The sequence below is a fragment of the Corvus moneduloides genome, chromosome 6, assembly GCF_009650955.1.
Source record: "Corvus moneduloides isolate bCorMon1 chromosome 6, bCorMon1.pri, whole genome shotgun sequence".
NCBI lineage: Eukaryota > Metazoa > Chordata > Aves > Passeriformes > Corvidae > Corvus > Corvus moneduloides.
The window spans coordinates 52,910,287-52,934,113 of NC_045481.1; the positions used below are offsets into that span (position 1 = coordinate 52,910,287).

Here is a 23,827-nt window from a genome sequence, read left to right on the forward strand (position 1 = left end):
CTTCCCCTTCCTCATTTTGAACCAGGAATTCTGCAGCCACGGGTTGCATGGGTTTACTGAATTTTCCATCTGTCAGTTCACTCCACTTAAATCCATTCAGTAGCTGTTCACCCAGTGGGGTGACAATTGCTGAATGAGGTGTTCTGGGGAGGAAAGAAGATACAAATATGTCTGGTGGTAGAAGGGGCTTTGGTAGCGGGACGCACCCTTTTGACAGCAGCCCACGACAGGTAGGCCTGATTAGATGTCACATCAAACTGTAGGAGAATGTGTAACTTGATTTTCTTCTTTTTAAATTCACATATTAATGACAGTTATATACCAAAGAGATAAAGAACAGTGCCTTTTTTTCAGAGTAACTTGCTTTTTATCTCCTCAGGGAAAGAGGCATGTGCACTTTCCTGTTTCGACCTCACTGTGGAGAAGCTGGGTCTATCACACACCTTGTTTCTGCCTTTCTGACAGCAGACAACATCTCTCATGGATTGCTCCTGAAGAAGGTATTGCTTGGTTGCTCCTCAACTAATCATTGTGTGCTCAGACACCTGTCACTGGTTCGAACTGCAGGCATCAAACTGACTTTTATCTGAGCAGCCCAAAATTAATTTTGGGCCGCCCCATTAATTCATTTTCTTAGCAAGGGACAAGTAACTCTTCAGTTTGGTCAGAAACTCCAGCCAGACCACCCCAACACCAGAACACGTTGGGGTGTTGGAGGGACTCCAGAGGAGGCCATGAGCACCTCTGGTGAAGCACCTCTCCTCTGAGGAACGGCTGAGAGCATAGGGGTTGTGCAGCCTGGAAAAGTGAAGGCTCCAGGGAGACCTTCTAGCACCTTCCAGTACCTAAACAGGGGTTACAAGAGAGCTGGAGAGGGGCTTTTTGCAAGGGCAGGCAGTGACAGAACAAGGGAGAGTTGATAGAGGGTAGGTTTAGATTAGATATTGGGAAGAAGTTCTTTACTGTGAGAGTGGTGAGGCACTGGCACAGGTTGCCCAGAAGCTGTGGATGTCCCATCACTGGAAGTGTTCAAGGCCAGGTTGGATGCGGCTTTGAGCCACCTGGTCTAGTGAAAGATGTCCCTGCCCATGGCTGGGGGTTGGAACCAGATGATCTTTAAGGCCCTTTCCAAACCAAATTATTTAATGATTCAATGAAATAAATAAGCTCAACTGAACTTCCTATTCTTAAGCTACAAAAAGACAGCTTTGTCTTCACAGGGAAGATCAGATATGTTCAGATATGTCAAAGACCTGGCAGCACCTGTTTTTGGTACTCCAAGCAGAGCTACTTGTTACTACTCCCTGGTTTAGTCCCAGAAGAACTTAAGGAAAGCTCTTATTTTTTCTCTATGGGGATAAAGGTCATTTTCTCAGATTGGCATTTCTGTACTTCAGGGTTCATTCAGAAGTTCTTTAAGGGTTTGATTATTTTGATCAAGAAATGCAACATAGCTGTTTGACACAACAATATTTTAGACAGAACTCAATTGTTATGACAGAACAAATGTTACAATTCCTGTCACATCAGTTAATAAGAACCATCACTCAACCCCATCTGCAGGGCACTGTTTCATAATTAAAATAATTGGTCAGTGGGTGGCAGACTTGTACTTAGTTCCCTGTAATCTTTCAGGAGTTCCCTTATAAGTGAGATTTTTCGGCTTAATGCTGGAAAATTCTCTGTATTTTTCAATATAACCAAGAACAAAGAAAAAATCTGCCTAAAATCATGTCTGATACTATGCTCACAAGTAGTAATTCCCAAAATTAGACCCAGACAGAGTAGCAGTAAAGCAGAGTGTGACCAAAGAATTCTCCTCTTCACTGTCTCCTGCGTGGCCTGGTGTGATAAGATGGCATAACAGGTACTAATAATAGTAACAGAAATAAAGGTACTTGTTAGGTTCACAGGTTGGCTGAGGCAAAATAGTAATAAAGATGAGGCGATCACAGATAATTTCTGTTATGTACAACAGCAACACATGACTTCTCATAAATTAAAACTCCTTTTGCTGCTAAAATTTACCTATTGGACTGCAGCTTTGGAAATAAAAAATTGTTTAGCAGTTCTTGCCCATCTGTTTTCTGTGAAGGTATGCAGCTGGTATCAAATGCAGTGCCCATAATGGTCATATATACTTACTAATCTACAGTAATATTAGTCACCTTATTTTTATAAAGATGACACCTATATTTAAGAATGTAAATTATTTTTATAAAAATGAGTAAGATTTAAAATTCAGACTTTTAAATATTTTGTAGAGAAGTCATGGTTTAATGTCAACCTAAGTTTTTTGGTCTTAGTCTTCCCTCTGTAGTGCTGTTTCCATTTTATCCAAGGGAAATCCTGCTCTTTTTCATTATCCCATAGTACCATTAAATGCTGACTGTGTTTTGTTTTGCAGAGCCCTGTCCTCCAGTATCTTTATTATCTTGCACAAATACCCATTGCTATGTCCCCACTTAGTAACAACAGCCTATTCCTGGAGTACTCAAAAAATCCACTACGGGAATTTCTCCATAAGGGACTGCACATCTCCCTCTCCACAGATGATCCTATGCAGTTTCATTATACAAAGGTAGGAATCGCAAAAAGCCCTGGCTTTGAATTTGGCAACAGCACCACACGGGTCCAGACTGACCTGAAAGCTGTTTTATTTCATTGCTTAGGACATAGTGTCATGTCTTTCAGTCACTTCATTCATTCTCCCTCCTCATTCTCTGTCTACTACTCACTGTTAGGCTTCGGAAGGAAATGTCTGATTTCCTAATTATGTTTCTTTTGTACTCTTGCCTCTCCAGTGTTGGCTGTTGAAGTATAAAATGAAGGATGAGGCTGAAGGGAGGTTTGAGCCTTCATAAACAATCCTCTAGAGTGCCAGGAAAGTCCAGTTTCCTTACTCTAATAAAGTCTGGGGAAGTACATTATAAAAACACGATGTGGAATCTCAAGATGACATATGAGCTGCTTGCCCAGTGAGCTGAAACAGATTCCTGCCCTTGGGTGGCCTGGCAGGACAGGAGTGCCTGGTCACTGGCTGTGATGCCCTCGTTTGTGGCTGGCACCGATTTGAGCCATGCTGTGCCCAGAGGGGCCCATCCATTGCTCAGCTGCGTGTCCCAGGACAAGCCGAGCTCTGCTGGCCTTGCCCCGGGCTGGCTGCTGGCCGGGACACGGAGCTGCTGCTGGCTGGAGCGTGGATGCAGTCACATGGAGTGTGGAGGATCCTCCTCTGGGACAGCCCACTGGGGCCACACCCGCCCGCCTGATGCGGGAGGGCCGGAGCAAGAAATTGCCCTGCTACCTGTCCATGTGCACATTCACTCAAGCTTTACAACTGGGTGCTCCAGGGTGTTTGTGTACCCTGGGGGCTCCTTTGCAATTGCCTAGGAAATGCCTCCAAGGATCTGGACTGCAGGCTGCAATTTCTTAGACTAAGCTAACTGGATACCCAGTGCCTTATTAATTATTAACCAGTAGTCCTTGGGAAATTTGAAATAAACAATTCTTTTCATAGTGATTGTGATTTTTAAAGTTTTAAACTTCTAATTTTTCACAGCTGTCTAAAGAGCATGTATAAAATCCTTAATTAGTAATGAGTACATATCCCCATTTATATCTTATTTACATATAATTTAATATTAAATGTATTTTGGTGCTGCAGGAAGCTCTCATGGAAGAATATGCTATTGCAGCTCAGGTGTGGAAACTAAGTACCTGTGACTTGTGTGAAATAGCAAGAAACAGCGTTCTACAGAGCGGATTGTCAGATAAGGTAAGTATGTCTGGAAAACCTCTTTTGTGAATATTAGGGCAAGTAGGAACCCAGAAGTCAATAGTCTGAACACTGAATAGCAGATGCTTAGTGATGTATTTGTGCACATCCCTGTCCTCTTTTCCAGAAATAGTCAAAACTATCTGCTATGCAGTCTGACATTACAAGTAAAGTATTAACATTACTTTTCCCCATTAGCTTTGTTTTGGAATTCTCAAAATACGTAGAGACACGAGATGCCTGTTTATACTCAGCTCTCCTTCCAGTTACAAACTTAATTATTTTGGTGATATCCCTCTGCCAGTGATTTTCTACATCGTGTCTTAGCATTAAGTAAAAATAAACAGCCTGGCATAAGCAAGGCATGTTTTTGCTTAAAAGGGAGTACTACAGAAAATATTCTTGTTTAGATAGGCAGTCAGATTAAATTCCCTTTTGGCCTTAAAATTCTATATAGCCAGAACTAGGACTTACTTTAGATCATCCTCTCTTCTATGTCACTTTTGAACAATTCTTTGAAGGAACTGGTATGTGAAGGGGCTTCATGAGTATATTCTGTTGTTTCTTCCAATATTTCCTAGGGACAACTACTCATTTTCCTCTTGTGCAACATTTAACTCACAAAAGAGACCTAAGCCTCTTTTTGCCCTCTCACATGCAAGATACAGCAAGGAAGGCTGAACACTAACACAGAGGGTTTTAGCAAGCCAGACTGAGTGCAGTTTTGAGTGATTGTATGGATAAACTTTGACCTTAAAATCTCCTAAACTGGTTAAGACTCTGAGGAAGAGTTCAATGCCCAGCTGGTTGAAACTGCTCTTTTCACTTGTACTGGACTCATTCAACTAACAAACACTTATTTCTGCAATAAATCAAAATAGTTGAACTGACTTCTTCCTTTTCATGTTTAATCCCATTCACAGGAAAAACAGAAATTCCTAGGGGTGAATTATTGCAAGGAAGGGCCTGAGGGAAATGACATTCGAAAGACAAATGTTGCCCAGATCCGGATGGCCTTCAGGTACGAGACTCTGTGCAATGAACTCAGCTTCCTGGCTGATGCCATGAGAACAGAAGATATTTCTACTCTGTCCAAGTAGTTACAAACTCAGAGAAACCAGAACATGTCCCTCCTGAGCAGGATAAAATGCAAATTGACATCAAATCATCTGTCTTTGATGCTACCAAGACATAGCTGAACAGTACAAAGGGAGTGTCTGTGGAAGGTAAACAGCATTTGCCATCACCTGTTACTTCATTATTCTCGTTGCAAACATTTTGGTTTCTACGAACATTAGGCTTTTTAAGATTGCTGTAAATACTAAATGCAAACTCAGAATCATGTACTATTTGTTTCATACTGTCTTAACTGTGCCCTGCAGTGTAGCCTGGGAAACCAGAGAGAATATCTGTAATGCATCTGTGCTATGCACCTGAGGATCCTGCAGATGCTGACAGCACACGCCCACCTGGTTTGGTCCTGCAAGTCTCAGTACCAGTCATGGCTTTTAACACTTTTAAGTTTAACCCTTTATTCATTAGCAGTTTCTATGGGGTGCAGAATTTTGAGGCTGCCCTTTTATTCTGGAAGGTGTTCTGACACCGTTTTTAACTCAACGTTTCAGCAGTTATATTGGAAAACAAGAAAAACCAACATCGGGTAATCTTGTTCAATAACTAATTAATTCCTGTTGTTCTGTAGTGTGTCAGTGAAGAACAACAAACGAATGCTTTTTAATCTAGCAAGTGGAAAACATGGTGTCAAAATCGCTATAAAACATTGTAATGAGTCTAATTATATCATGAATATTTTGCCTTGAAAGCTGAGAACACTTTTTTTATTGCTTTGTAATGGGAATATGTGGATATGCCCATTCAAATTACTTAGAAATTTATGCAGATAATTCTGGTTGCATATAAAGAGAAATTTTTTACTTGAAAAAGGGAAGTGTTCTTATGAATCAGTGGTAGAAATGCCAGACCTGATTCTGGTCCTACTTCTGACATATTTTTACACATTTGTTTTAGTCTGTATTTTAGTCTACTACAGCTGAATGGGAAGTCAAGCTGTCTATTTATACAGAAGCCAGCCCACTTGAAATCTGTCATTTCAAATCATGGTATGTTATGTTAAACTATTTATTTAGGAGGAAGTGGTTAGTACAATACAGCTACTGGAGTATTTATCACTTTCAATCTTCTTTGTATTTCATCATCCTTATGACACGGTACTACTCCTTCAGAGAGGATTAAAGGTAATAACATAATGGCATCTTTGTATTGTAGAAGCTGCACAGAGTTTCACACCAAAAAAGACTCGAGGCCAGGGGCAGCAGAGGGCGTGGATGCCTGTGAGTCCAGCACTGCACTACTCAATTCAAAGGCCTACAGTCCCTAAGGCAGGGTCTGAACCCAGGGTTAGATCCCTGGCTCTCTTAATATCCTGCATAGGGATCCTGGGCTTCTTCAAACAGGCATTCAGCATTAATGCATAAAAAGAAAATAACTGATACTGGCCCATCAAGTCTCACCTGACCTTGAACCCTGCATGTTGTGCTCCATCAGATGTCTTGTGCCACTTGTATTTCCTAGGCCAGGCCCTTCTCCTGGAGCTTGGGCACCTACAGCCTTCCTTTCAAGAGCTCTTCGGGTCTCACTTTCCCTTGCAAATGCAGCCAAAAGTGGCAGTGGTGACACCACCAGTACCAAACAACCCATTAATGGCATAAATGTATAGAGGCATTGAAGACTCTCTCCTCAGGCTGTGGCAGTTTAAAGAGATACCTACAAGGGCACTTTTTTTTAATGTTCCTGCTGTCCTGAATGGAGATTGCAAGGAAATGGCACTAAAGTAGGGGAAGAAGGAATTCCTTATCACCTCCTACAGCTGTGCAGCCTTGTAAGAACCCCCCGAGAGAGAGAGCTAAACCTAAAGATGTAGGAAGCAGCCTGGAATTAAGGCTGCTCCAAGGGAATTAAGGCACAAGAGGGAGAGTTCTGGCCATCCACTCACCATCACAGCCAGTGTCATGCAGAGGGCGCTGCAGTGATTGCAGAGGTTTTTCATCCAAAACCAGGGCTGCAGGCAGGTGGTGAGAATTTGACTTTAGCTCTTTAGTGCCCCAGCCAAATATCTGCTGTGTGCCAGATTTTGTATTCCTTGTACCCCTAAAAATCATGTGAGACCACGGTATGCTGCCCAGCTGAACGAGAATAAAATTGTTCTGTGTCAGCAGCCCCTGTCAGCCTCACTGTTAGGAACTTTAGCAGCTCATAGAATGCAGTCTCAGAATTGGTGTCATTTGCTTAGGAGTCTGAAAAAGTGGTTTAAGCTGTTTAGCTGCCTCAAATGCAAGTGTCTTGTTTCCATCGGTACAACTTCCTAATAAACTGTTACCAACAGTACACTGTTTGTGATAAACATCTGCATCCAGGCTAAGTAACCAACGTGCTTGGTATGAAGAATTTCAATTGTAAGTATTTCCATCTGATAAACCTTGCTTTACTTGGGTTGTTTCACCTGAAGGTCGCTATTAGTGCTGCTTTTGTTGTCACTTACATTTCTTATTTAGTTTCCTTAAAATTATACCGAATTTGTGTATGTTTAGTACCTTTTCAGCTTTCCTTACCTCAGGTTCTAATAGATCTGTAGCTGTTATTGAAAAAAAAACTGGATTTGAATATTCAGTGAATGGACAGTAATTGGGATTCTAACAATAGCCACAGTAACACATAAGTGGTCATGACTACAAGTTCTGCTTTCTGTGCTTTCTTGTGTGCTGCTTTTAAGGGGAAATTGGGCTTATAGTACTATATTTGGGGAAATATTAACAGACATCCTTTCAAGCTTCCACTACTACATTTCTCCTGGTCATCCTTTAATTAGACAAATGTTACTGAATCCCAAGCTCAGTTCTTAAGCTTTGCCTTGTTTTCTTCTTTTTAAGTTGCACTTTTGTGCTCATGTGAGGCTGTTCAGAGCAGCCTTGTGGGCTCAGGCTGTGGCTGGAATGAAGAAGTAGATCCAGCATGAGTCACTGCTGTACACAGGGACACCAGTGCAGGACAGGGCAGTGGCTGATCCCCCCAGCTGCGCTGAGGTCAAACCTGGTTAGAACACAGCATGTTTGACTCAGGGCTTGGAAGAACATCACTGCAGGTGGCTATTGGGTAAGCACTGCTGCAGCATGGAAGAATATTCTACTTTCTCTTGGCTTCATTAGGAGACAGGTTCAAATGTTATTCAAGCCTTCCTTAAATCTGTTGGTTAAAAAGCATTTTATACTTTCAATATGAAATGATTAATTATGGCTATTTGATGTTTACAACCCATCTACCTGAACAATTTCTGTTCTGTTACTTTAGCAAACTTAAGGCATTTGCTCTGCTAGTGGAGAATACATTTTTTTTCACAGCCCAGAGCCACCTTACCGTCTCCTATCATTGTTCTTTATGTGTGGCTAAACCTTTCTGTTCTCTTTGCCTAGTTAAAATCCAAGTCTGAAAAGGTGTCTGTAGAAACTGCTTTTTCTTTCTGTGCCTGGGTTACATGATGTTTATCTTTTGCCTCTTGTGGAAGCATTAAACATTACATTAATAAATGAACTGTAAAAGAATATGGTTACCAGTTTTGTGTGTACCTCTCAAAAAAATTGTACCTCCTCCAAGTCTCCACATTTAAGTAGAACTAAAACCCCGTGCAATTAAACTGACTAAACCTAAATAAAGCACAAAAACTGAAAAAAAACCCCAGTGGAGATAGAGAAGACAGTAAGCACTATTTAGGAGAAGGGCTAAAGGCTTATCTGGCTTAAACCAACTGAGTGTCAATGAAAACAAACCATTCCGACCTGGCCTAAAGTTCTGAAAGTGAAATTGCACTGCTGTCCCTGCCGTCGCTTGGTGCCCACCCTGCTTCCCTGCTCTTCCAAGTTGGGCACCAGGGCAGAGCATGCAGCAGCTCCTCCTGATTGTGGAGCCTCATCTGGATATTGAGCTGAGAGTCAAGACACCCAGCCTGGGAGCAGGAAAGCAGTCCTGACAGGGCAGAGCAGTTTAAGTTGTACTGTGATTCCATGAGCATGCACAGCAGCTTTATCTGACAAAACCCAACCAAGAAGCCAACAAGTGACAGATTTAAATAAATAGTATCAACACAGACATCCTGCTACAGTCACCATGACTTTTGAGGAAAAGCTTAACACAAAATACTTCAGTAAGAAAGGGAGTCAAGATTTTTAGATGAAGATTAAATCATCATCTCTTTCAGTACACAAACTCTTTATTTCTGTACAGGAGCAGTACTGGTGAAGCGCAAGAGTACAGGTTCATCTGTAACTGAGGAATGTGCCTTTCTCCCCCACACCCCTGAAAGCAGTAAACACCACTGTTAAACAGCACAGAGAACAGTCCATATAATAGCAAGACACCAACACCACTAATTCATTCATCATTGACCATGACTAACAGGGACTGTCTCACATAAAAAGTCATTTTTGAAGATCTATTAAAATGGGTCAGAACCACATCAGCATGGAAGCACAGACTCTTGTACCAAACTCCTACCTTCCTACACATGCAAATTTCCAAAGTGCAGGTTTCCCACTACTTTTAAGCTTACTTTGTGGAAACACCTTGCATTTTTAAATAGCACTTTGAACCAAAGAAGAGTGCTTATTTAATCATGTAGTGGGTCATATTCTTCATTCCAGGAGACACACACTGTGCAAAGTTCTATCTAAGTTCACAAAACTGGTAATTCCTTTTAATATAAACCTATAAACCCCATGCCCAGTGTTTACTATTTGAGTTTTGACGGGTTAGTGAGGTAAGTAAAGATCTGCTAATGAACATCTTGGCAGCTGTGTTGTCCCATGCCTCATAGATGTAACATTGCTGGCTCACAGCAGAACGTTACCTGGTGATCGCACACTGCGGTCACTGGAAAAGCACACAGCCCCATCCCACCTAATTCCAGTGACACATCCCAGCAGGAAAGGTCTCAGTCCTTAAAGAGTATTGCTGTATGATAAATTCTAGGCCTTGGAATCAAACATCTGAAGAAAGGACAGTTAACAAAAATTCAGTTTTGAAATGACTCATGTTCAAGACACTCATAAAGCAGAGTTCTGTTCACCCACTCAGGTGAGGATAAAATCTTTGGCAAGTTAACTTCAAGGATGATTTAACAACAGAAAACCGAAGAAAATACTTAATTACTGTCACATTACTTCCACTACAGAGTGTGTGTGAATACAAAATTAAAGCATTATGTATATGCAGTGTAAGGATTAAGGCCAGCCAGGTTAACCTACAGCTCCTACTTATATCAAACGTCCTTAGGGCTTCCTCAGAGGGCTGTTCTTCCAGGATTCAGCTGGATGCAAATCAAAAGAACCACAGCCAAGATGTTCCTTCCAAAAATAATGGATTTGGCACATCCCCTCTACAGGGATTGAACAGCTCAGTTCAAACCCATACACAGAGATCTCAGTGGTTGTCTTGGTTTCCAGAACTGGAAAGAGTATGGATTAGAAAACCTTTCTAATTAGTTATAGAATTTTCTTTAAAGGAAAGAAAAGGAAGTTAAATACACCATTTCCCATGAAAAAAAGAACCATGCCCACTACATTGATATGGGGCTCAAACTTGAAACCTAGTAAATACAAAGGTTTGCTAATTGCTCTGGTACACCTACCTCCTGCTGTGCCTGTCAACTGGTCATTTTATCCATTCTAGTTTCCTGATCTGTTAATGAATTCCTCTCCCATTTCTCCCTTGGCTTCCAAAGATCCAAACAGATAAGCCAAGTAACTAGACAGAGGAAACAGTTACATTAATGACATATTTAAATTCTTATTTAAAAATAGGAAAAATTAAGAAAAAATATTCCAAACCTTAGCATTCTTAAACTTTAAAATACCATCACAACTGTGATGAAGTAACTCAGGGGAAAAAGTGTATCACACTTCTCTGAATATAAAAATCCTTTCCCTGAACAAACCTGCTCCTCAATACTGACCTTTTAAGAATTAGAGTTGTTTAATTTTTCCTATCACTGCAGAAGGTTCCGATTTATTTGTGTACCTAGAAGAGGTCAAATCAGAGCCAGGGTTTTTTTTTTTTTGCAGAGCTGCATTAAGGTACCTTGTTGATACCACACTTTAAGAGAGCTCTGACTCACAGTGCCACACTTTTAACCACACCACCTCTACAGTGCAATTGTATTTGGATCAAAACTCAGTTTTCAGACTTCTGTAGTACTAAAGCCAAGAAATTCCTTCAACTTAAAAGAACTCTGACATTTCTTCCAAAGTAACTTTATTGCACAATTCATACACAAAGTTTAATATAGTGGAATGTTCTTAGCTATTAATATGATCTCTAATGTTTAAATTACAATTTCACATTAAACCTGTAAGAAATGTTCACTTAACACAAGAAAGTTAATTTGTTCTAATGCCCCCCGCCAACAGCTGTTTGCAGTAATTCACATTTTCAAGGTCTAGCTTCTGCAACTCATTGACATGTCCATGCCAATGAATTCCTTTTCCAAAATTGTTTGTTAAACATTGCACTTCAGATTAATACCAACCAGTACCAAATTACTAGGTTTTCAGTGTTAATGTATCTATTTCTCCATATAACATACAGTACATATATTTTACAAGGCACACATTACAGTATCTACATCACAGCAGTGTGAATTACAGCAACTTAATTTAAAAAAGCTGTACAGAATACAAAGTTTACTTTTTCACTATTTAAATAATTTTTGCATTAGTTTATATTGTAATTGTCATTATGCTGCAATTAACAATCTGTTTGCATCATTATAAAATTACATTTTAAGAAGTTCATGTAAGTTCTCAGCAGAAAGTCAACTTATAAAATTTCAGTTCAGAAGTATAATTCCTGAAGTACTTGAAAAATAAAGTTAGCTTGAAGCTTTCATTTAGATGTTCTTTCTGTTCCAGTGATATAAAAAGTTTAAAAAATTCAAAGGTTATTTGAAAGTTCTGAACATGGACTAATGCAAGCTCAAAAAGCAAAAAGAAACCGAACCGGTGCATGATTAGGAATATTTGCACATTTTAGTGGAAAATCCTGGGCCAGCAACAATTTTCAGCTCAAACAATAACCTCCTTTATGCAACCAAACACTCCATACATTTACTGAAGAATATCTCATTGCTATCAATGGCTTAAGAAAGAGGGGAAAAAAAAAAAAAAAAAAAAAAAAAAAAACTTCTAAGCTATATACACTCCTAAAAGGATTTTTCCATAGTTAAATACAGATTTACACACTAAGCCATACTGGCTCTCAAATGACAGACACATGAAGAGTACGTTGCTTCTCTCTCTTAAAACCCATGATAAATTTGACAACGGTGTCACAAGCCAAGCTCAAATGGGTGCCATATGCTGTGCACATTCTTTAACAAATTGATGTATGATACAGAAATTTTCAAGATCTAATTAAATTATTTGGTAGCCAATTAAGAAAAATAACCTAAATATGCATATCTACATGTGCACATGCCTTTTAGTTCAGAACCTGTCTGTGACAAAAGGACTTAAGCCTTATGGCCTCATGGAATTTTAACAGGTATGGTAAGGAAAAATGCAGCCTTACAGTAAGCAAGATTTATGCTGATATTCCCTCAAATGCTACACTTGAATATTTTAACTTGATGTTACTGAGTGAGAAAAAGTAGTGTTTGTTAATATATATACATATATAAAAATTAATTCTCTACAGTAGCCATTCATTTCCATAACACTATTTATGCACAAGAGGCTTAAGATGGGTTTCCTGAATACTAACAATTTTAGACTGTCTAAACTCAGCTCTTTAAAGATTTTATTCTGCTAGCCACAAAATATTGTTGCACTCCAGCTGTGATACCTCTTATCCCAAGCTGTCACATGCATATCTTGCTGCGAGCAACATTATTGTTGAAGAAGTTTCTCTCTGCTACATAAAAGCATATTGCACTTGTAGATATAAAGTAGAGCACCCTTACTTAGATTATCACTTGTAACTCTTCATATACCTTTTAACTCTGATCTCATCACTTCCAAAAGTCAAGAGGAACAGATAAAACCACAGCATCAGACTAAACTACACCTTAAGTGCTAATTCAAATAAAGGCATTCTCTTCAGATACACCCCATGTTTAGAAATAATTTTAGCTGTTCTTTATCAAAAACTACCAAGAAGCTGATTTACTGCTTTTAGGATTGTGTACGAAACTGTTTAATGTTTCCCAGCTAATAAGACTATGCTAAATATCATATTTTAAAAAATATTCTAAGAGATAAGTCTTGTTAGAAGAATAAGGGGAAGTGCACAAGTACATTTACAGACCTGCCTACACTCTCCAAAACAGATTTAAAATAATTAATACTAAAAGTCATAACAGATCAGATTAAGTATCTGTAAACACTAAGAGCAGCAATAACTTCCTACTGAAGAACAGGCAGTGGGACATCTTCAAGGTTCAACAGCAAAATTTCAAATTAATAACCACTAGTGCTAACTCATCATCTTTATTCACATTAGTTGTGAATAAGGGACTGCTTTTAAGGGTAGGAACTGTGAGGTCAAGCCATCTGCCATGGTTCATCTCTGTTGCAGTACACTGTGATGCTCAAACAGCAGTTTGCAGTTGTAGTTGTGCTGTTATAAATTGCTTCATCGAGTAGTTGAACTGTTAATATCAAACGCTGTTGTTGAAGTAAACTTTGTTAATGATCCAAGAGTTTGCTGAAAGAACAGTTTAATAACGAAGACTGCACACACAGAGACTTGCTCAGATACCCTGTGCTTTAGAAGAGCAGCGCAGACTCACGGCAGCCAAGAGGAGAAGGAAAGGACAGACTGTGGAAGAACAGCAAGGAGAGGTAAAACCAGACGGTCGGGAAAACCAAAGCTTCAAGTGGTTCTGCCATGATCAGCCTGGTGGGCAGGGTCAGGGTCTGTGGGGCTGCCCCGCCTCATCCACCATGTTAAGGATGTAAGTGGCAATGTCATCTTCTGTGGGGGCCTCTGACACCACCCAGGAATCTCCTGCCCCGGTCACCTGCCGGCGGCACACAGGACAGTTTCTGTGGCGGTCACTCCTGTTAGGAAGGCACAGAAATGAGTCGTTTTCACTGATGGTCTCTTGCTGGCCAGAAAATGCCAAAAGAGCCCCCAAACAAACAAAACCCAAGCAAAACCCAACTCACTGAGAACTTCAAGAATGATCACAACTGGATCAGACCACCTATCTATTTTGTTTGTTTAAAAACATCTTTCTTTGTGAGGAAGACTTCTGAATGGAGCTCCATTCTTTGAGTGAAAATCTGGAATCCTGTTCCTCCTAATCATTTGCTCAGTTCAGACAGTATGCATCTGGCTACCTGGCCAGAAAGTTTAAATGGAAATTCACTGTCTAAATTAATTCTTCCAATCTTCAGGAATTCAGCTGAGGTCCTTAGAAACCAGTCTCCATAGGCTTCCTAGATAAAGAGAAGAAGGAGCCCTTTTCCTGAGTCATACAGCCCACTGAAGTTTAGAACTGGTCCCTCAGAGTCCCATCCCTCTCCACCATCTTGGGGATCCCAAACAATTATGTTTGAGCTGGGAGCCTCTGTTATGCCTAAATTAAGAGGAGATGAACCTTAAAAATTACAGACAAAAAAAAAGCATGGTGTAACTGGAACTTAGTGAGGAGTTCAGCTGATTCATCAGCCAAAGCAGCATATATTCCACTCTCCACCACAGTCACTAAACTAAGGCCTGTCTTGCCAACAGATGTCAAGAGATTTTCCCAGAAGAGAGAAACTACTCATAATATTCTAAGATCCAGTGATTTTTTTACTATGGTTTTTCCTTGTGGAAGCCCAGTGTTTGTTACAAGAGCAACTTCCTCTGTAAGTCTTTCAAAAAGCCACAAAACAAATTCTTGCACACAAATTATGTGTAAAACCATTTGCATTAACTAGCCAAAATAAAGCCTTTAACAGAGCAGGTCTGTGTCCCCTAATGCCAGACTGCCAGGACACTTCCCTAATCCTTGTAGGCCTGTATGGTCAGACAAGAACTATGCTCCTCCACAAAGCAATTTTTCTCTCCCACTTTTCCAACAACTGGTGTATTAGAGATGCAGAAGCTGAAAAGGTGTTCAGTTTGCTGTGAAGCTGAACATTGCAAGGTACATGTTACACATAAATTTGAAGGTGCTGCCATTGAGAAGAAATATCTTTCTGGAAGAGTCTGATATATTTAAATCAGTAAATTGTATGCTATTTATTTGAAGTGAAAGCACAACATATGGAAAAAATTCCCTCTGCTAGTTATTTCCCAAGTAAGTGACAGTCCAACTTGCCTTCATATTTGCATAGTCTTAACAAGCCTTAAATGAGATTTTGTGAAGCATAACATGCCAGCGTCTGCATATACCATCTTCTCGAGTTTTTGAGAAAGACTAAAATTTAATTAATTTTAGAAGAATAAAAAGATGTAAGAAATTACAAAACAAATGCTGAAGAACTCTTTTACATCTCTTTTTTTACAAAACTTCCTGCTTTCCTTTTGCTGTAGTCTGATTTTACTCAGGCTTGTTATGTATCATATGTACATTAGCTTGGAAATATCTTCGGACATTAAATTATATGACAATCATGGAATCTGTCAAACCAAACTGTCAGATAACCTCTGCATACTATAAAATAATGAATATCCTTTAGTCTGTATTACCATTTATCAATGCATTTCTGGCAGAAACTGTGAGCACACGGCAGGATTAGATCAGCACGCCCATCCATGCAGATGCAACATTCCTCTTCATCTGTCAGCTGTTTAACCCTGCAGAAAAGAAGACACTGTTTTCTTCCAGATGTTTGATAGTTATGCCCCAGTAACTACACCAGTTACTACATTTTTCATAATAATTACTGATGGCCAGAAAGAAACACCTGTGCTTTTAATCCGTGAATGAATCTTATGGCATCCCATCCTATGTCAGCAGTACGTGAACTAAACTAAGCCAGAACAGGCATTTATTTTTTGTGTCAGGTGCTTTTGGTGTTGCAAAGGGTTCTGTAAATCCCTTTTCATATCAACAAGGAAGTGAGAGGAGTTGTAACTGCTTCATATCCCATGACTGGGCAAAAGAACAGAAACACTGTTTACATTAAAGGCAGGAGAAGAACCTGCCTTCCCGTCACTGCACGTCAGGCTGAACTAGTTCACAATGAACTTTGCCAAATTTCTGTGTGCTGGTTTATATCCTAGACAAAAACATGCATGGCAAGAGGATCACCACCAGAATGCATGTTCACTCATTTCACGTGGCATCAAAATGCCAGGAGCTGAACTGCTCATTAGATTGAAAAGGCTGATTTTAGCTTGCAATACGCTCCACATAATTGCTCATCAAATGAGGACTCTCAAGCTGTTACCACAGCTTTTCCAGTTAAACTCCCAGGTGTTCCTGTTGGTGGGGAAGTTTAAAAATTATCTCACTACCCAAGACAGACACTGACATTTTGTATCTTTTTCCCGAATAAGAGATATCTGTATCTAATGTTCTTAGCAGTAGTATCTCAAATACTTGCACCATCAAGATTTCTCAAGTGTGAAAAGGTGCAGAGAACCCTCAGCTTCCACTGGCCTAACCAGACATGTAAAGTTCTCAATTTTATAGTCACAGCTCACTTCCAAAACAACCAAGGAAGTGTTCAGAAATACTTGGGTTTCCAAAAATCCTCATTTGAGGATCCCTGTTCTGACTTGAGGAACAGAGATAGCATTCTAGAAAAAATGGCATTTCAGGAGAGTCAGTCCACCTTATGACTATTGACCAGACCATTTTAGCTTAGGCATCTAAGGGAGCTTGTCAAACACAGAGTATTTTTTAACTGTACAGATTAGGAGGCTACTGGACAGCAGTCAACATGCCTTTGTTTTATTTTTCAGTCAGTCCTTGGGGTTTCCTTTTCAATTTGCTTTTGGAGAAGTTACTTTAAAATGACAGATTTTTTTTTTTATAGATGGTAATTTGCATACAATGAAGACAACAGTTTCCAAGAAGCCTATCTTTTGTGTAGCTCATCATGTTCTTTAGACCAGTTCTCTTTCATTTTCCTCCCCCATGCAATTCTGAGAACTAACCTCTAAAAGCACTTGAATTTTTGAGATTTGCTGGTGTCTATACAAGCAATCATACAAGGCCAATTTATATAGTTAGTGCTAAGTAAGCTTTAGTCACACGACTAAGTTCCTGAAGAAACTGTAAAATAAAAGTGTGTCAGACTAAGGAAATGCTTGTCCCTTCATTATCAGAAAGCATAAATCAATCACTCAGGCATATTTTGAATGCTCTGAATAGGAAGTGGATGTTGTAGAGAAATCGTGGAAATAGTTCAGGAATAGTGGAAAAAGTTCAGAAGAATTTAACAGATAACACTCACTATTTTTAGATAGTGAGGGCTAACTTTTCAGAGCTGAAAAATGTCTAAAGGTGAGAACAATTTAGGCAAATAGGTGATTATCATAGAAAAATAAACAGAAGATTTCATTGGTGTAGAATACTTGAAGGTGCTTCAGCCTGTATTTCCCTTAGCAACTTGTAAAACTTGGCTAAGACACAAGCTCATCATACTAGCAAAGTATACTCTTTTTATTTGTGATTAATACTGCCTCAAATGATGAAATTTACAAACATGAAGGGTGCTCACCTGCCTTGTCTCCAAGACCGAAAACTGAAAAAGAAACTCACATAGGAAACCTTTTATCTTCCTCACTGACTTTAGCAATATACAAAGTTGTTTTGCCTAAGTATCTTTGTTTGGCTTGTTTGTTTGAAGCAAAAGACCATTTCCAGAAAAACATGTGTTCTGGTATAACCTTGGGAAAGCAATTTTCCTGTTCTTTCTCAAACATGTTCCCAATTTCCAGGAAATTAATTGAATTTAATGAAAATAATACCTTCTGCAATCCACTGACTTAGAAAAACCTGTGGGCTCTGTGGAGTGACAACACAGCTGACCCCTTTCTCATTTCAAGAGCTGAAGTGTGACACTCAGCCTGCTTTATTAAAATACCTGGCTGCCAGCTCTTCGCTGGTTAACACAGAGAACTCTACCATTTACTACCTTTGTTTGTAAAACCTAGCTCTACCTCACTTAAAACTGAGTTAGAACCCTGAATTTATTCAGGAAGTGAAAAGTAAGGAATTACTGGTAGCAGCAACACTTCCACACAGGGAAAAGGTGATTTGCTGTTATATTCAGTTTGAACTGAAGTTATTGCAGGTGTTGACCTCAGACTTTTGTTTTTCCTCTGGTTAACAAAGCAGAATGTCAACATGAGTGAGACAGTTCCCATTTTTCCAGTCTTACAAGTTAAATTATTACCATAACTGATGAGTTTCTAGTGGCAACAGATGGGAACTTTCACATGCCAAAATGTAAGAGGAAGAGAAAGTTTAAGTGGAACAATAACAGAATCCGCTTAAACAAACACTGTCAAACCCCCTGAATTTGTAGCTGCAGCTGATTCCGTTTCCTCCCGTTTCCTTATTCAGGAGATTCAACATATACCATGTTTACATTAGAACTGATCTCTAAAAGGTTGTTCTGAAGCTAAGGTATGGTAGCACCGTATTTCAGAATTTCACCCAAGTGCACTGCAGCTCCCTTGGTGCAAGGGAAGGTGTCTGTTCATGTTTGTGATGGTACAAAGCCTGCAGCTGCCACGAACGAGCAGTTCTGATCAGCAGGTACTTGTGGTTCAGGTTTTAAGCACAACTCCCTAAATGCTTATGTTGCAATTGGGGTCAGAAGGTAAAGTATATCAGAATACCTTCCCATCCACAAGCTGGCCTGACACGATGACAGAGACATCAAACTCTCAGCAGCTTCTTCAGAAGTATCACTCTGTGCAAGAACTCCTGCTGCTTGACTGGTGATGTCTTTATAAAGTTGAGTGAACTGATACAAGTTCAAGATTCTGGAAGCTTCCACGATGCCACTTGTTTTATTTATCTTAAGATATAAGAATTGTTTACAATTACTTATCAGATTTCAACCTGGCATTGCTCAAAATGTTTTTAAAGCACTGAAGTGTTTTAAAGAAGAGACTGAAGGCAGTAGTCTCCCTCCTAAGTGCCCATCACCCCGCTAGCAAGCTGCAGTCTGCCTCAGCAAGAGTCAGGACTGCACACAGCTGCTACAGCATGAGGAACACCACAGGCAGCACCGCAACTTTAGGGCAAGGCAATTGCCATCACTACTCAAATGGATTAAAGTTTGAGTAGGGACCTAATGCCCAAAAAACTGGGCTAAACTTACAACCAAGCACAGGATCATCAGTTATTTGATATTTGAACTTAAAACCGCCTACAGAGATGGCTGCCTTGATGAAAACTAGGAGTAAACAGGAAACTACAAACTGTTGGTTTCAAACAAAGTTTGAGGGTTAGCTTGTTTCACCACATGTTAAGACTGCTCAGTGGATTCAGGATCATTAAAGGACTTTACCTGATACGATACAGAGGGGAAGATCTCCTCAACAGATGGAGCGAATTTCATACGTTTTTGTCATGGTCTCCCAAATAAGTTACAACATTGAACTTTTAGATTGGTTTTCTAAGGAATCAGACTACGTAAAGACACATGAGCTCAGTTAATAATGCCTGGAAGAGCTGATTAATTTCTACTACTATCAAACTCTACAGTTCCCAGTTTGTTGTACCATTGGATTACTTGACCTCACAAATCACCTGCATTTTTTAACTAAAGGGCTGAAAGTGCTCCACTGGAAGGTATCACTCCTGTAAGCTTAGTTATAAAAATGGTTAACGCGCTGTTGGCAGAAACTTAGAATTTAGACTTAATTTATCTCCAACAGCATCTTTGAATACATCATCTGTATCAAAATACATGTAGAAGGTGTTGGATTTTACAAGTCCTCAAATCTTTGCATACAAACTGCCCATCAAATTAAAATGTTCACACTTACTTTGGTACATATTATCCTAACGATCACCTTCCAGAAAGCAGAAGAATCAGACCCAGGTTGCACTTCAAATAACAGATGTTTGTCTTGTCCAGAAGCCAATTTTGCAGTACTGAAACAAAGCAACATCAGTTTAACAGCATGTGCTGGACCTGCAAAGACCAGCAGCCTCAGCCAAGTGGGATTATTTACGGTTCATTTGTCTGCTCTCTATCCTTAAAAGAGATTTTAGCAATACTGCCCAGGGGCATCAAAGTAGAGAGTAATGACCTTCTTAGCACGTCACTGAATACACAATCCACTTCCATTTAAACTGCACAGCAAACATCAGAAAATGCTGTGCAAGACTTTTGATCCAGCATCAGCGAGCAGGTGTACTTTATAAACATTTAAATTCATATATGCTGTCACTGCTTATTACACTAATCACACAGTCTTGTGTCCAATCTGAAAAGATTACTTCCTCAAAAAGTACGTAAAAAAAAAGCCTGTGAGTACCAACATATGCGGATGACGTGTATTTTTGTTAGTATATATTAATAATGAGGTAGTCAGGTAAACGTGTCAGGTGAATGTGTCAGGTGACCTGAGATTTGCTTTTTTAATGGAACACAGACACAACGGTCTATTCCATAAGAATCAGAACAAGCTATATTACATTCAGGCTTAAGTAAACACTGGAACAAAAGAAACCACTTGAATAACAGTATTAATTACACTGATACATGCCCAGATTCTCACGCAAAATATCAGGTTATGTTCTTCAAAATCTATTTATGCATCTTCCCAGAAGACAGCTATGTGTTCTTGAAGGTCATTCACAAAAGTACGACCCTCTCCAAGATAATTTCTAGACCGAATATAAATTCACATTTTAGTTACAGCAAACATTACAAAGCCCTTATTGAGTGTGTGTGTGTTTCCACTTCATTTTATCACTCTCATTTTATAATGTAAATACTGGCTAAAAATGACAACACTGCTTTTTTGCTCATTTCCTTTTACTGTCATCATACTGGTCAAACAAAAGGCAGGCTATGAAAAATGTGACAAAAAAGCAGCCTTTTGTTTGGGATTATCTAGGTCACTGGTTTGGGACACTAAGATACATCTCATCCTTAATGAGGAGCAGCCTTGCATGTCTGCAGAGGTGGCAGGGATGGTCACAAACAGTTCTGTCTGAGGTGCCACCCTCCTCATGTAGCTCTGCTGTCCCTACCAGGCTCCAATTGCTCCCTCCTGACCAAAGTGACAGGCAGAGAGGAAGCAGCATTGCATCTTCATGTGGAAGGGAGAAGCTAAGAGACACAGGTGACACTAACAAAAAGATAATGCTTAATCACCTCTTGTGAACTTCTAAGAGAGAGCAACACTTGCTAGAAGAAGAGTATTGGAGAAAAATGAATTTAAGGAGGAGAAAAGGCTTTGGTTTTGAAGCATAATTACAACCATTATAGAAACATCGAGAAATGAAGGAAACATTTCAAAACCATGGGTTGAGTTCTGGCTTAGCCAGCACAGGATAATATATTGCATACAAGGTCTCTGTAAAACATGAAAAAAAAGAAAGAAGCAAAGTAAGGCTTACATATCATTGAGTTCAGCTACTCTTCCCAGAAACTCTTCATAGGTTAGGAAACCACTTTCTTGAACCAAAGAGGCATGCTTTGCTACTTTTTCTGGCAACTTGTTAATTACAGTTTGTGTGTGGTTTGAAATCTGTTGACCCATGGTGAAGTTCTTAACAGTTCTGTAGGAAGAAGTTCTCATTCACTTGTAGAGTCCCTGCTAAAAATATTTGAGAGAGTTACACGTGCTTGTGAGTGGCTACTCCCTTATTTTATTTTTGCCTACAGCAATTATTCCACAAGTAACACAACCTGAACAGTCAGATCAGAAACAATGCAGAACATTTCGAAGAGCGTGGAATGTGGCATTATAATCTTACTCAAAAGGTACTATTTTGCTTACAGCAATACGTTTATTAAACAGGGGTGATTTTTCACATAGATTCAGCTCCAACACACACATACATAAATACATCCAATGGAATGGAAAAAAATAATCTTGACAATGGTAAGTTATGACAAACTTTGTTTATCCTAGATATTTGTGGGTGTGAATATCAGAATGCCTGCAAATAAGCACATCAATGTCTGTTTATACATAGACATTACATTAGGAATCAGCTTTCTTACATCAAACTTACATTGGCAGATCAAAAGAACTCCCACAGCATTCTGAAACTGGTAAGCCAAGGAATCCGTGTCAGTATAAACCAATTTAGAGACTTCCCTATCTGCACAAAACACTCAGCTTTAGGATGTATTACTGAAGTGACTTGCTCAAATGTCTCCAACTCCAACTTAAGTTAATATTTCCTTCAAACTCAAGTATTTTTCCCCAAAAGTCTGCCTAAGGATTTACACCATGCCCTCCAAGTCTTTATCCACTTACTCCCCTAGATGCCTCTACATTTCACTTCCCCCAAAATGCCTCTTTGCAGAGTTCACTGTAAAGCAAACCACTTGTGTCATGCCCTTTTAAGACCTCTACAGATATAGGTGTGCAAGGGCAAGTGAACTGCAGAACATCCACCTAAACTAAAACACAGAGCAATCTGATAGTAACTGTGTTATAAACTCCAGATGAGAGACATCACAGAGAAGCAGCACTTTGCTCTGCAGGTACCCGTAGCAGCACTTGGGCTTAAACCCACCCAGAACAAAATTTACAGCTATTGAGATCTCACCACGGTGTAAGTAAAACACAGGACACCAAGCGAGCTCCTGTCAGAGCATACTGAAGTACTATGCAATTTCACCACAGTAAGCTTCCAATTTATGGTGGGAATTTTGACCAATTTCAATTCCCAGATGCGCTCCCCCTCCAGTCACTCTTCTCCTCCCCAATAAGGCTCCATTCGCCTCCCAGCCCGCTCTCTGGGACGTGTTTGATGAGCACACGCCCAGGCCACAGACGTCAGGCACTGCCTATCAACAGCACAACCTGTCACCCTCCAGACACCTCCTCCCGGATCTCCCACGCTAGTGCTCCCCCGAGCTTCTGAGGGAGCACCGTGCCTCCTGCGGGCCTGAAGAGCTCAGCACCCAAATCCCAGCACTGAAAAGTTTGGTGAAAAACACCTGCGAGGATGTCTGCAGAACTGGATATTAGAAAAAGGTTCTTCACCCAGAGGGTGGTCGGGCACTGAACAGGCTCTCCAGGGCAGTGGTCACAGCACCAGCCTGACAGAGCTCAAGAAGCTTTTGGACAACACTCTCAGGCACATGGTGTGACCCTGGGGGTGTCCTGTGCAGGGCCAGGAGTTGGACTTAGATCCCTGTGAGTCCTTTCCAACAAGGCATTTCCTGCTACTCTATGAACTGTTCCCTGTTAGTCACCCGTCAAGACCTGACACGCCCCGCGTCACCCCCAGACCCACGAAGCGCCCCCAGCAGCGCCGACGGGCCCGGGCGCGCCCGGCCCTCCCTCCGCCGGTGCGGGCCCTCAGCGCCGGGCGCGGGACGGGCCGCGCTCAGCCCGGCTGCGTCACGGCCGCCCTGCCCGCTCCCCCCGCCCGGCCCTGCCCGCACCCGCCGGCTTCCCCCCGCCCGGGCCTTGCGCTCGGCGCCGAGGGGCGGCGGGGGGCGGGTCCCACCCGCCCCGCTCACCGCATTCCCGGCACATCCCGCGGAGGAGCCGCCGCCGCCCCACGGGCACCGCAGCGCCCCGGCCTCTCCCCCGCGCCGCGCAAGCGCGCGCCCGGTGGCGGCGCGCGGGGGGTGACGCAAGCGCGCGGCTCGCGCCGTTGCCGGGAGACGGCGGACGCCGGGCCGGGAGCGGCGCTGGGAGCGGGACCCGAGGCGGCTCTCTGGACCCCGCCAGAACATCCATAGAATCACAGAATCAATTAGGTTGGAAAAGAGCTTTTGAGATCGTCGAGTCCAGCCTATGACCGAATACCACTGTGTCAACCAGACCATGGCACTGAGTGCCACGTCCAGGCGTTCCTTAAACACCTCCAGGGACGGAGACTCC

General features: G+C 40.9%; 2 protein-coding genes across 14 annotated transcripts in view; one reads left to right on the forward strand and one right to left on the reverse strand.

Annotated features, from left to right (window-relative positions):
* AMPD3 (adenosine monophosphate deaminase 3) overlaps nucleotides 1–8,394 on the forward strand; it is a 33,418-nt gene extending 25,024 nt beyond the window's left edge. For 3 of the 4 annotated variants that reach the window (XM_032112347.1, XM_032112346.1, XM_032112345.1), the window contains exons 12-15: nucleotides 380–500; nucleotides 2,408–2,581; nucleotides 3,668–3,778; nucleotides 4,702–8,394. In XM_032112347.1, the coding sequence (XP_031968238.1) occupies nucleotides 380–500; nucleotides 2,408–2,581; nucleotides 3,668–3,778; nucleotides 4,702–4,878 (583 nt within the window). In that variant the 3' untranslated portion in view covers nucleotides 4,879–8,394. Of the gene's footprint in view, nucleotides 1–379; nucleotides 501–2,407; nucleotides 2,582–2,804; nucleotides 2,889–3,667; nucleotides 3,779–4,701 lie in introns of those variants that run through there. The other variant, XM_032112348.1, reaches the window with a different exon arrangement.
* A 643-nt stretch (nucleotides 8,395–9,037) lies between these two features.
* Nucleotides 9,038–23,552, reverse strand: RNF141 (ring finger protein 141). Of its 10 annotated transcripts, XM_032112360.1 has the most exons (8): nucleotides 23,461–23,552; nucleotides 21,996–22,081; nucleotides 21,375–21,574; nucleotides 19,790–19,898; nucleotides 18,632–18,813; nucleotides 15,524–15,631; nucleotides 10,476–10,591; nucleotides 9,038–10,292 (listed from the first exon to the last, which is right to left on the reverse strand). In XM_032112360.1, exons 3-7 carry the CDS (start codon nucleotides 21,554–21,556, stop codon nucleotides 10,513–10,515), a joined length of 660 nt encoding a protein of 219 aa, XP_031968251.1. In that variant the 5' UTR covers nucleotides 21,557–21,574; nucleotides 21,996–22,081; nucleotides 23,461–23,552; the 3' UTR covers nucleotides 9,038–10,292; nucleotides 10,476–10,512. The 10 variants fall into 10 exon arrangements, with proteins under 10 accessions (XP_031968251.1, XP_031968250.1, XP_031968241.1 ...); XM_032112359.1 differs by having other exon boundaries at nucleotides 9,038–10,591; XM_032112350.1 differs by lacking the exons at nucleotides 9,038–10,292; nucleotides 10,476–10,591 and adding an exon at nucleotides 11,077–13,902.
* Between the last annotated feature and the right edge of the window lie 275 nt (nucleotides 23,553–23,827).

What these genes read in the sequence shown, in the direction of transcription:
- RNF141 (XM_032112350.1), bottom strand. Translation starts at nt 21,556, where the DNA reads ATGAGAACTTCTTCCTACAGAACTGTTAAGAACTTCACCATGGGTCAA. An exon ending in GTAGCTGAACTCAATGATAT is followed by an intron (nt 19,899 to 21,374) that starts GTAAGCCTTACT and finishes GCTTTGTTTCAG; the next exon opens with TACTGCAAAATTGGCTTCTG. An exon ending in CAGAAATGCATTGATAAATG is followed by an intron (nt 13,903 to 15,523) that starts GTAATACAGACT and finishes CCTTCCTAACAG; the next exon opens with GAGTGACCGCCACAGAAACT.